Source organism: Camelus ferus, chromosome 1 (assembly GCF_009834535.1).
Source record: "Camelus ferus isolate YT-003-E chromosome 1, BCGSAC_Cfer_1.0, whole genome shotgun sequence".
Classification (NCBI taxonomy): Eukaryota; Metazoa; Chordata; class Mammalia; order Artiodactyla; family Camelidae; genus Camelus; species Camelus ferus.
Window position 1 is genome coordinate 88,925,478 of NC_045696.1, and position 12,802 is coordinate 88,938,279.

Here is a 12,802-nt window from a genome sequence, read left to right on the forward strand (position 1 = left end):
TCAGTCAAGATGTGGCAGGAGACCCCACTCCTGACTGGACCTGCGAGGGCATGGCCCTGAGGAGGAGGCTATAGAGGAAAACCAGAATGCCTGGCAAATGGGCTAGAATTCAGGAGCAGAGGAAGAACACTTAGGGGAGACATATTCTGTCTCTGGGGATTTACTCAAGAACTGGGATGGGCCCAAGCCATCAAGGTGCTGGGAAGGCAGTGGCAGAAGGTATGCGGTTTAAACTCACCACAGGGAACTCAGCGTACACTTCACAGGCTCAATGGAGCTAGCCTCTAGAAGAATGTCATCAAGAAAAATGGTATCTGAGAAAATTCAAGAGAAAAACTAAAGGCAGAAAGGGGACACAGGAAAATATTACATAAATCTATTCAGAAAGTAAAATGGAATTGGATGTTACTGATCATTAAATTCTATCCTTGAAACATTAATTATTTTGGTACATTTTTTGAGTAAGAGCCGTATAACCATTATTTTACATTTGCAGTACCTTTGAAAAATTTGCATGACATATCATGTATTACTGGGATGACTAATTATTCTTATTTTAACTCTATCCTTACCTTAGGCTGAAACTACCTTATACAAGATGTTAAGCCAGATCTAGTAGTTCTCAAAGTATGTTCCAGGAACCAGTACCATCAGCATCAAGTGAGTGCTTGTTAGAAATTCAAATCTTCAGATGCTTTCTCAGACCTAGTGAATCACAAACTGGTGGATGGAGTCCACCACTTGGGGTTTTAAGTCTTGCAGGTGGTTCTAAAGCACTCTGAGTTTTGAGAACCACAGCAGTAGGCATTTCAGACTTAGACCTCTTTAGAGCCTATTTAGTTAAAAATACTCTTCGGTTTTCTCTCTACTCACAACCCTGCTCTCTCTTCTGATTGCCAAGTGTGTGGTAGTTTTTTCCCACACCAAACAATTCTGCGACACCAGCTGGGTGTCCTATATTTTAACTCATTTCTGACACTACCTGAAGATAGATCCAACAGGTTAAGAGACTCAGTCCCACAAGACTGAGCCCCATTCCCTGACTTCAGACACCAATCAAATTCAAATTGTCACCTGTGCTTCTGACCCACAAGCTATAAATCAGAGGTTCATATAACCCCGTCTTGGTGTTTGATTAATTTGCTGGAGCAGCTCACAGAACTCGGGAAAACAGTTTACTTACTGGATTACCGGTTTATTATAAAAGAATATAACTCAGGAACAGCCAAGTGGAAGAGGTGCACGGGGCAAGGTATGGGAAAAGGGCACAAAGCTTCCATCGCCCTGTCTAGGCTCGCCCCCCTTTCAGCACCTCCATATATTTAGCAACCTGGAAGCTCGGGGAACCAGCCATTTAGGGGTTTTTATGGAGGCTTCAGTAGCCACTGATTGACCCTCCAGTCCCTCTCCCCTCCCCAGAGGCTGGAGGCAGGTAGGACTGAAAGTTCCAATCCTCTAATCACAGAGTTGGTTCCCCTGGCAACCATACCCCCTAAAGACTTAGGGACTTTCTAAAAGTCATCACATTAACATAAAATTAGAGGTGGTTGAAAAGGGTTTGTTATGAATAACAAGGGACACCCATTTCATTCTGGAGCTATTTCAGAAGCTCAGAAGGAAAGTTGTCCCTATAACCCTTATCACTTAGGAAACTACGATGGTTTAGGAGTTATGTGCCAGGAACTGCGAAGGAATACCAAATATATATTTCTTAAATCATAGTATCATAGAGGTCCAGCAGAGATTTGTGTTATAAACCAGGGACACAACATTGGTTTTTTGTCTGTTCAGATTGCTGTAACAAAATAGACTAGATGACTTATAAACAACAGAAATTTATTTCTCACAGTTCTGCAGGCTGGGAAGTCCAAGATCAGGGTGATGGCTAATTCAGCATCTAGTGATAACCTGCTTTTTTGTAGACAACAGTCTTCTCACTGTAATATCATTTGGCGGAAGGGATGAGGGATCTCCCTGGGGCCTCTTTTATAGGGACACAAATTCCATTCGTGAGGGTTTGACCTTCGTGACCTAATCACTTCCCACCTCCAAACACCACCATATTGGGGATGAGGTTTCAACATATGAATTTTGTATGGACATAAACATTTAGTCCATAACAATGGTCAGCTAGAAAGGGTTTGTAGTTGGTTGGGCCTGGAATCGAACTGGGGCTCCATTGCTTGAATAGGATCTTGAGCAAGTTGCTTAGCCTTTCTGATCCTCAGGTGTACCATACAGAAAATGGAAATGATCTACTTTGAAAGGTTACTGTGAACACTGAAGTTTATGTTGCTACATGGTAATCAGGAGTGCTGGCTCTTGTGTCAAACCCAGTTCAAATGCCAGCTCTTCTACTTTGTGATCTTGGACAAATTACTAAACCTCTCTATGCTTCAGATTTCTCATTTGCAAAGTGAGTAATAATATATTTACTTCATAGGGTTGTGAGGATTCTGTGAGTTACTATATATCAATTGCTTAGAAGACTACCTGCCTCATAATTGCTCAATAATTATCTGTTTATAATAGTAGATATACAAATAACAGTGATAATAATAAAATATTTCACATAGATAAAACACCTAGATCTAGAATATGGTAGGTATTAAATATTTGGTACTATTATTACTATTCTTATTATAGAATTCTCATAAAGCATAGGATTAAAGAGGTTCCAGTATATAGGCACTTCCTGATTCTTTCATATATTATTGAAATCTAGTCAGTCTACAATGTTGTGTCAATTTCTGGTGTGCAGCATAGTGATTCAGTTGTACATTTATATAACATATTCCTTTTCATATTTTTTCATTATAGATTACTACAAGATATTGAATAGTTTCCTGTGCTAAACAGAAGAAACTTATTGTTTATATTTTATATATAGTAGTTAGTATCTGAAAATCTCAAACACCCTATTTATCTCTTTCCACCTCCTTCCCCCCTGGTAACCATAAGTTTGTTTTCTATGTCTGTGAGTCTGTTTCTGTTTTGTAAGTAAGTTCGTCTTTTATTTTAGATTTTACGTATAAATGATATCATATGGTATTTTTCTTTCTTTTTCTGGCTTACTTCACTTAGAATGATGATCTCCAGGTCCATCCATGTTGCTGCAAATGGCATTATTTTATTCTTTTTTATGGCTGAGTAGTATTCCGTTGTATAAATATACCACAATTTCTTTATCTTATCTCATCCTCCTGGGATGGGGGAGATGGAGCTGAGTAAAGGAGATATAGAACCTCCTTGTACACTTTGGGGGGAGGGGCAACTCCTGTGAATCTGAAATTATTAAAAAAAAAAAAAAAGATAGGAGCAGGGAGCTTGCCTGAAGTGAGAAGTATTGGGGCAAGAAGTTGGGTCTGGTTCCTTGTTTCCCAGCCCCTAGAATCCTAATCCTCCTCTTTACAAGTTTGGGCTACTGGAAGCCCTGGGAACCTGACTAGTGAGAGAACTAGGCCAGGTTCCCATTACATCAGATAAGGTATGAATTTGCAGAATGTCTGATGCATGGAATTCTACATGTAAGGAACACTGTACTTTGTAACTTCCTCACCTAATGCTCTTTCTGGTGCATAATGAGAAAGACAAGAAATGTGTTCCTCCTGACCAAAGTTGTGTAAATCCAAATATTTTCCCCATAGAAATATTGCCACATATTGTGACTAGGTTCTATGACATTCATATAAGTACTGATTAAATAAGCCTTTGTGGGCTAACTAGAACACCTATCCACTAGTCATGACCATGTTCTTAGGCATGTATTTCAAAGAACAAATCATCAAGCAAACTTTCGAAACACCACCCATTTGTAAATCACTATACTTACAAATTAGTGTCATTAACACAAAATTCTTAAATTGAAGAGAGATAGTGACTTTTCTAGGTTCACTGATTTCAACTTTCCAAATAGTGCCTGCTTAACACTAATACCTCAAAGGTCCAACTCCCCCTAACCCACCAAGTTCCTAAAATTGTTACACCGAGGAAATGTTTTTTCTTTAAATGACACTTACTAACATCTAGATCTGGGGAACTCTCAGTTTGAGAAATATTGCTGTAATCCCTTTGACTATTTGGCTTAAGTGGCTCTTTCTGTGGTATTTACTTTTTAAAAATTAAAAATGAAGAGTATATATCCTTCCATTTTTCCAAAATTTAGGCCCAAATAAAAAAAACAAGTGAAAAAAGCTTTAAAAAAATCTCTGGATATTTGCCTGGTAAGAATACAAATAGATATCAACCAATAATCAATGACTTATACATATGAATTATAAATATTTCTCCAATTAATTAGTCAAAACTAAGCTTTAAAAAAACTAAGTTGAAGAAAAACTGGTAACTCATCTCTCTCAATCAAATTAAGGTCAACAGCTAGCATTTTAGTCTCTTACCATTCAGGGACTTCAGTCAAAATAAAGAAGTAGTTTTTTTCCAGGCTCCTCAAAAGTCTGAAAAGTCCTGGCAATAAGGATAAATGAATAAAGTCCCCCAGTACCTGATCAATTGTTTCCCTAGGTATAAAAGTATATTGCCAAAAGAAGTAAAAGTGTATTACCAAAGGTCCAATGGTTTTCTCTTAAAAGGAAGGAAGGAAGGAAGGAAGGAAAGAGAGAAAGAGAGAAAGAAAGAGAGAAAGAAAGAAAAGAAATAGTCCAACTATAAAAACACCAATTTTAGTTAAGATTTAGCAACATATAAAATTGCTTCGTTTCAGCAAATACTACCTAGAGTTTTTCTCAAGAAATCGTACATAATTCCCCAAACAGTAACAGAAACTATAAGATCCATAATCTAGATTAAAGAGGGATTCCACAATTTTCAACTTAATATATGTCATGAGAATACTCCAAACTGCTTAAGTGAAATATTATCAATTATAATTATTTTTGAACTTACATTTGATCAATTAAAACTCTGTATAAAGCTTCACAAGTCCTCTCACAAATCTCTAGTGCAGAACAGAGAAATTTCTGTAAGAGGAGAATTTCATGACATGTAGAAAGTATCTTCATAATATTTTAGATTTTTCTTATACCAAAGTAGCAACAAATCTGGTATTAAGTTACCCGACATTGAATATTCTTTCTGAAAACAGGTCTCATATATAGGTTTTATAGTATTTGGTTATAGCTATTTTATACACACACAAAAAAATTGTTAAATAGCCTATGTTGAAATGGTATTAATGGCTGCTAATGTCATTAATTTACCATTTCCTTAGTTCAGCAAATTAAATTTCTGAAGTGTCTTAACTACAGTTAGAGCTACCGTATCTTGCTAATTAGATTGCCAACCTGCATTTAGATCTATTATCAAATCCAGAAAGAATTTTTACCCCTCCTATAAATTGTGTATCTTCTATCTGGGAAGCACTAGAAGTGCAGACACTGAACATGTACAGTGGGTGGCAACAGGTCGTGATAATTTCAAATGAAAAATTTAGGCCAGCAAACAGGCTACCTAAGTATTATAATTAAGGATAATTGTTTGTCTTATCAAAGTGTGTCTTTACTTTTAAACAGGTAAAGGGGTTTGCCCTGAAACCTATGTCTCATCTATTCCCTAAACTTTAACCCTGAAATGAGCATGATATCACATTAAGAATTCTCAGAGCAACATGAATAGACCTGAAGACTGTGATTCTAGGTGAAGTAAGCCAGAAAGAGAAAAATACCATATGATATCACTTATATGTGAAATCTAAAAAAAAGATAAATGAACTTATTTACAGAACAGAAACAGACTCACAGACATAGAAAACAAACTTATGATTACTGGGGGGGAAAGAGGGTGCAAAGAGATAAATTGGGAGTTTGAGATTTGCAGATACTAACTACTATTATATAAAATAGATAAACAAGTTTATACTGTATAGCAAAGGAAACTACATTCAATATCTTATAGTAACCCATAATGAAAAGGAGTATGTGTATATACATGTACAACTGAATCACTATAATGTACACCAGAAATTGACACAACATTGTAAACTAACTATACCTCAGTTAAAAAAGAATTCTTGGACCCCTGTGTCAATTAGAAGCGGTTACAACTTGAGCAGCATTTTTAATCAAGACATGTTAGCTTGTTTTTTTAACTTATGGAAGATATACTTACTGAAGCTTAGATTCAGGTCCTGCCTTTTACAAATAGTCACTGAAGGCACACAACTGGCCAAGTACTACTGGGGGTTGGGTATATATAGAACAAAACAAATATGGTCCTTGACTTCAGACGGCTTATTGTCTAGAGAGGGGGAGAGATCTTAGACAGTAAACAAATTTTTAAAAGTGAAATTACACGTTGTGGTTATTTTCTGTTTGTATTGCATCTTTCTCAGTGGGTAACTGTGATCACATTCTTCTTTTAGGAGTATGATACTCTGCAGAGAACCCCAAGTTGTTTAATCATCAGAGAAAACCAGTTGTGGCTGGGAGACATTGAAGACATAATGGTAAACAATTTTGTAACCTTTATTATGAAAGCTATCAAGGAATTTATTCGAAGAAGTACAAAATATTCCTCTACAGACAGTATGTTGACAAGGTAACTTCTAATGACGGTGGAAATTCACCAGTAATTTGTTCTCTTGAGTCCTGCTCATGACAAAAATCCATGCTGGTGGAAAACACACACATATTCCAGCTTTTGAACTGAATTTTCTCATTCCAAACTCATTTTGAAAACATCAGTGCTACAGTGTGTAATGTGACTTCAGTTAAACGATTTTGGGGGGAATAGAGATTTATAATGAATGTCACTTTAAATTTAAAATCGTCACTGAGTTTATATTCAAGTTAACCTTCAGTGTGAATTATTTCCAGGCACAGCTTCTGTTTGCCTAGGCAGCTGAAAGTATACAAAGTATTGAGGACTTTAAAGTTATTATTCTCATTTTAAACGTTGTATCTTTGCACGTTGTTCTATTCAAAAAATATAGACCAGTAAGGAAGTGAGAGGGAAAGGGAGGAGGTGTAAAAGTTCCCAAAGGAGTTCGACTCACGGTCTTCTCCCTCTACCTTGACAAATTTAAACACACACCCAACCCTTCTACATGTCCCTCTACCCCCTGCCCCGCTTTTCTTCTGATATCCCAATTTATTTATGCCGCTGACTTCTTCAAGTTTTCCTGCACATTTGTGGAGCTATTAGTTGGTATTTATTTTTAAATACATTTTAAAGCCACCTCCTTCTTCCTTTTTTGAGTACGTTCTCTTGTAGCTTGTGTTATTTCTCCCTCTGGTAATAACATTCCCGGTAGAGATGTATATCCTTGGAACTGATTTCCTTTCTCAACAGTTACAATATTACATTTTAAATGTCAGGTGCCATGGTCCTCTGCCTTCTAGAAGTTAGTACTTAGCGGCCAAGGAGCTCCTTTAACTTCCTAAGACTAAATACCTACGAGGTGGTATCATCCCAGGATCATCAGCGCTTCCCAAGTTCCCACCTGTTGCCGGGGCTTGGTCAGAGGGGATGAATCAGATTCGTCTAGAGCGTCCTTTTCCTTTTCCACCCATTGTCCCTCCCGCTTTCCGCTTTGCCTACAGAACGCACGTCACCCCTGCCAGTCCGGGCCCGAGATCGAGCCCTCAGACTTCAGACTTCAAACCCCCTGCCAGGGTATGGAGCCCCGTGGAAAAGAAGGGCTTGTCTGGACCCGGGATGGAGCCAAGGCTCAGATCCCACTTCCTGTAAAGCCAGAAGAGAGAGCAAAGAATACCCTGGAAGAGAAGGTGCACCGAAGAAAAGAACGTACTTTAACCCGGCTCCGTCCCAAGACCCCAAACGTCTGGGGCAGTCCCTACACCCAGAGTAAACCAACCTGTTCCCAGGCCTCTCCATCCCCTTCCCGCCTCAAGCTTTCTAATTTTGTTTCGCTTCCTCCAGCTTGCTGCAGGAACACGTGGTCCCTCCCTGCCCAGCCCCTGCCGCGCCGCTCCCCTCTGGGCCCAGCCCCCGACCCCCTTTCTCCCGGCGCCGCTCGCTTCCCCTTTCCTTTCGCTCTTCCGCCCCCGCTCTCCGTCGTTCTTCCTGATTGGTCGTGCGCACCGGAGTCTGGTTGGCCAATCGACGAGCTGGGCTGGCGGCTATGGGCGTGGCCGTGGCACCGGGGCCCTCAGATCGAGGCTGCCTCCCCCTCTCAGCCGGCAGCACATTCCGCCGCCGTTGCCGCCGCCCGGCTCCGCAGTTGTCTTCGCCGGAGCTGCCTGTCGCGCTGGGGTTAGGGCCGGGGGGGGGGACGGGCGGGGAGAGGAGAAGGCCGCGGCGGAGGCAGGTGAGAGGAGGAAGGAAGCGGCGGCTCGGCGGGCACAGCAGCTCAGGCGGCGGCCCGGTTCCTGGGAGTGTCGGTGCGGCGTGGTGGTTGGGGCGGATCCCGCGGGGCCCGGGCGGGGGAAGGAGTCACCGGCCCGGCCATGGCGGACAACGAGAAACTGGACAACCAACGGCTCAAGAATTTCAAGAACAAAGGCCGCGACTTGGAGGTAAACTCAGGGGCGCCGGAGGGGTGGGGGCCGTGGGCCTCTGGTCGATCTCCGCCGGGACTCGGAGTGTGGGGAGTAGGGGCGGGAGCCGGGCCGCGGGGGAATGGCGCTGGGGGCCGGCCCGTCCGTGACGCCTGTGCTAACGCGCCGGGAAGTTTGTGTCGGGCCTGGTCCGCCTCCGCCGGGGAGCGAGGTGCCGGGGTACGGCCGGCGCGGCCTAGGCCTGCCCCGTGGAGCCGGCCCGGCGCGGGTGCGAGGGGCTGGGCCGCGCGGCTGGAAGGCCGGACGCGGCGAGTGCGGAGGAGGCGTGCGAGAGCCGCGCTGCCCCGGCCAGGCTGCGGCCCGCACCCGGGTAGCGGCAGAGATGCCGGCTTTCGCTCCTGCACCGACGTCTGGCGCCGCGGGAAGGAGGGCGGTAGGATGTGGGGGGACGAGCGTGCGGCGACCGAGTGAGGTTCGGAACTTCCTCAGCGAGGCCCGAGTCGTCTCCACTTAAAGGCATTTTTCTGGTCTTCCCGACTCCCGCTTTACCCCTGCCTCCCCCCGATATCCAAACTACAGGAGTCAACTTCTCCGTTGAAAAAAACACCCCCGGCGTGAGAGGCCATTCTGGTGATGCTAACAGTGCCTTCCAGCGGCCTGTGTTTTACTATGGATATAGCTGATTCAAGATGTGGCTCATGGTGTTCCCTCTTCCAGGCAAAGGATACCCCTTATTTCAGCTTGTTCACAAATCTCTTTACCCCCTCCTGAGAGACCACCAGCTGCCTTCTTACATATAAAGTCCAAAGGGTTATACAAAGCTGTCATCCTCTAGTCTACAGTATCCTTTCCCTCCACCTGCTGGTGGTGGTTATGGGGGATGGGGTGGGCTGTGGAATGGCACCATCACGTTTTATTCTTTTAAAAGGTTAGAAAAAAAACTTTCATTACCTTAGAATAACAGCTGCTCCTGAGGTTCTTAGGCTGCATAAGGTGTGTGGATTAAACACACCACACACACAAAGCACAGATTTTTGACAGAAGACTTCTTTCAGTTTTAAAAGTCTAGGTAAATAGGGTTTGGATGTGTTTTGTTTTGTTTGGTTTGGTTTTTTAATTTTTCCATTCTGCATCTGAATCAGTAGTTTAGCTTTTAAGAGAAAGTGGGCAAGTAGTATTTTTTATGTTTCTCTGTACTTTTTTATACTGCGGTCTTCAAATTCCCATTATCTGTTTCTGAACTTTGAGCGTTTGCTTGACTGCGATAGTAACTATTTTTGGGACTTTCCACAAAGCCGTTTAATCTCTGTGGTAGTTAGTGCTGTCTTAGTGGGTTTCCTAGTTTGAGGGACTATTAAGTGTCTGGTTAATTCTGTGATTGTTCTCAGGTTAACATGAGACATAATTTTTGTGATCCCTTTTTGTAATGAAAAAATATAACATCGTTATTGAGATAATTCACATCCTGTAGAAATTTCCATTTAAATGTAGAATTTTTGATTTTCAGTAAGTTTATCTAGTTGTGTAATGATGTGATGAAAACATTTTTTGAGTGATATGACTGTTTAAAATGAGAAAAAAAATCACAAGTTACAAAACTTAAAAAACAAATACCACAAAGTTACAAAATGCAGAAAAATAGTAATTGAATGCTTGACAGATTCTTCTAATTCCCCCCCCCCCCCATTTCTGGCTGCATATTTTTAACAGCTTCATTGAGATGTAATTCACATACCATGCAGTTCACCCATTTGAAGTGGCTTTTGGTGTTTTCACATAGTTGTGCAGCCATCAGCACAATCAATCTTAGAACATTTTCATCACCCCAAAAAGAAATGTAAACTCATTAGCAGTCACTGTCTTTTTAGATTTGCCTATTCTGGCTATTTCATATAAATAGAGTTACACAATATGTGGTGTTTGGTGGCTGGCTTCTTTTAGGTAGCATAATGTTTTCAAAGTTCATACACATTGTTAACAAGAATGTATTAGTGCTTCATTTCTTTTTATAGCTGAATATTTTAATATATGGATATACCACATTTTGTTTATCCATTCATCAGTTGATGGGCATTTGCATTGTTTTCACTTTTTATCTATTATGCATAATGCTGCTTTGAACATTCATACACATTTTTTGTATGTGGACCCGTGTTGTCCTTTCTCTTTGGTTATATACCTGGGAGTGAAATTACTGGGTCATATGGTAACTTTATGTGTAACTTTTTGTGGGATTGCTGAACTGTTTTCAAGTAAAACTTATTTTTTAAATTGATGTTTCCTCTTACTGTGTATCTCTTATTATTTTAGTCAAAGTAAGATTAAGTGCTGATTCTATATGAAGACATGTGATTTTTAAAAATAACTATAAATACACATTAGGTAGATTTTTTTGAGATGTTCATTGTGCCTTATGGGCATCTTTGGTGACTTTGATAACCCTGTGTGTACATTAGGAATACGAATATTTTCACTTTTCCACCTAAGGAAATGGAATTTGACTCTAATAGGAAGTCATACTTTCTCCCCACTTGTGATTTATTCAAAGTCACATATGCCTGTAATGAGTTACAAACATCTTTTATTATCCTTAGAAAACACTAGAATGGCCTCTTTTCGTGTATTTATTAATTATATATGCCTGTGTCCCTCAAAACACTTCTTATGCCCATTTCCTCCCCCTCCAGATATGGTTTCTGTGTTGTGCTTCAACAAATTGTAAGAAAACAGAGCTTTTTGGTTTAGGTCTTATGATGACTTGTTTCATTGGAGGGTTTTTAAAAAGAAGTATGGGCCAGTGTTGTCCAGTGAATTTAATCTGATATATCCAAAATACCATTACAACATGTAATGAGTGTAAAAAACTTAATGAGATATTTCATGGTCTTCTTTTCATGTTGAGTCTTCAAAATCAAGTCTGTGTTTTACAGTTAACAATGTACCTCTATTTGGACTAGCTACATTTCAGGTGCTTTGTAGCTGCATGTGGCTAGTGGCAACCTTACTGGACAGCACAGGTATAGAGGATAGCATGTAGAATGAGGTAATTGTAGCATTTTTTGGTTTGATCTAACACGGTTTGATTGGAAATTATGAAGAGTACAAAGTCCTAGAGTTTAGTTTAAATCTAATTTCTAACTTTGTAAGTAACCTTGGGAAAATCGGTTAGTCTTATGGTTCTTTCATCTGTAAAACTTGAGGTACTTGACATCTGCTTCATGACTATTGTGAATATTAAAAGGTTAATATTAGGGAGATGCCTGACAAATCTCTGAACATTTTATTTAGCTTTTCTGTTTGAGGGGTGGAAGGGGATTCAATAGAGTTCAATGGAATTGATTCTTACTCTCTGCTTTGCATTTGGCTTTTTGTTTTTTCTCCATGTGCATATATAATTTAAGCTTCATTGAACTTAAAATTAATGGGGAACATTTTTAATGTAGACATATGTAATTGCTCTTTGAATGGCAGTTTGGGCACAGGGAATTAGTGACCCTTCTAAAGTCAGAATTTCTAAGTGTAAGAGTTGAAACTGATTCCATCACTTTCAATCTGATATTCATTCCTATCTTTCATTCTGCCATTTTGGCTTCTCCAAAATATGGTCATGCTAACTTCCTGAAAGCATTAAAGAAGGCACATGTTAGTATCCATTTAAAATAATTTGTAGGAACTGTCAGATGATATTCAAGGTGTGGCTCCTTTCATGCAGTGTGATAGAGGATCGTCATTATTGGTTGGAGATAGTAACCATAGAGAGAGTATGCACAATGCAACACAGGAAATGGGTACTGACCAAACTTCAAATAAAAAGTGTGTCAGAATAAAGCAAATTAAGCTTATCTAGCTTGTGTTTTAAAAGTAGAAGGGAATTTTCTTGTAGACTTTCTGATAAACTTGTATAATTTGTATAGAAATTCTGAGATTATCCAGTTTTGAATACAGCATACGTTATGTTAGAAAAATAATTAGATCTTATAAAAATACTTTAAGAAAAATACTCTAAAAATGAAAGAATATTAAAATCCTATATAATTGGAAACATGATTGTCCACACAACATAAAATATGAAGTTAGCTTGAACTTTAAGAAAAAATAGTTGTTTGGTTGACAAGAGGTTACTAAATTGATCAGCTGATTTGTTGTTTTAGAAATAGCCTTGGTGATTTGTTAAACTGTACAAAGTGAAAGGCATTGTTAAGCTCTTAAGTCTTGTTAACTTTTAGAGACTGACCTCTCTCATCACAAATCTTGGAACATATTTACTATACTTAAAATAACTACTGTCTAATTTTTCTATAATCAAGCATGTGACAATATGAAATATC

The 12,802-nt window shown here is 39.9% G+C and overlaps 1 protein-coding gene across 3 annotated transcripts in view; it reads left to right on the forward strand.

The window, feature by feature from the left end:
• The first annotated feature begins 7,967 nt into the window (after window positions 1–7,967).
• KPNA4 (karyopherin subunit alpha 4) overlaps window positions 7,968–12,802 on the forward strand; it is a 54,044-nt gene continuing 49,209 nt past the window's right edge. Inside the window, exon 1 of one of the 3 annotated variants that reach the window (XM_032485197.1) lies at window positions 7,968–8,492. Coding sequence is in view for 1 of the 3 variants with exons in the window: in XM_032485186.1 (XP_032341077.1) it covers window positions 8,424–8,492 (69 nt within the window). In the remaining 2 variants the exon portion in view is untranslated. The remainder of the gene's footprint in view (window positions 8,493–12,802) is intronic. The other 2 variants (XM_032485206.1, XM_032485186.1) reach the window with 2 other exon arrangements.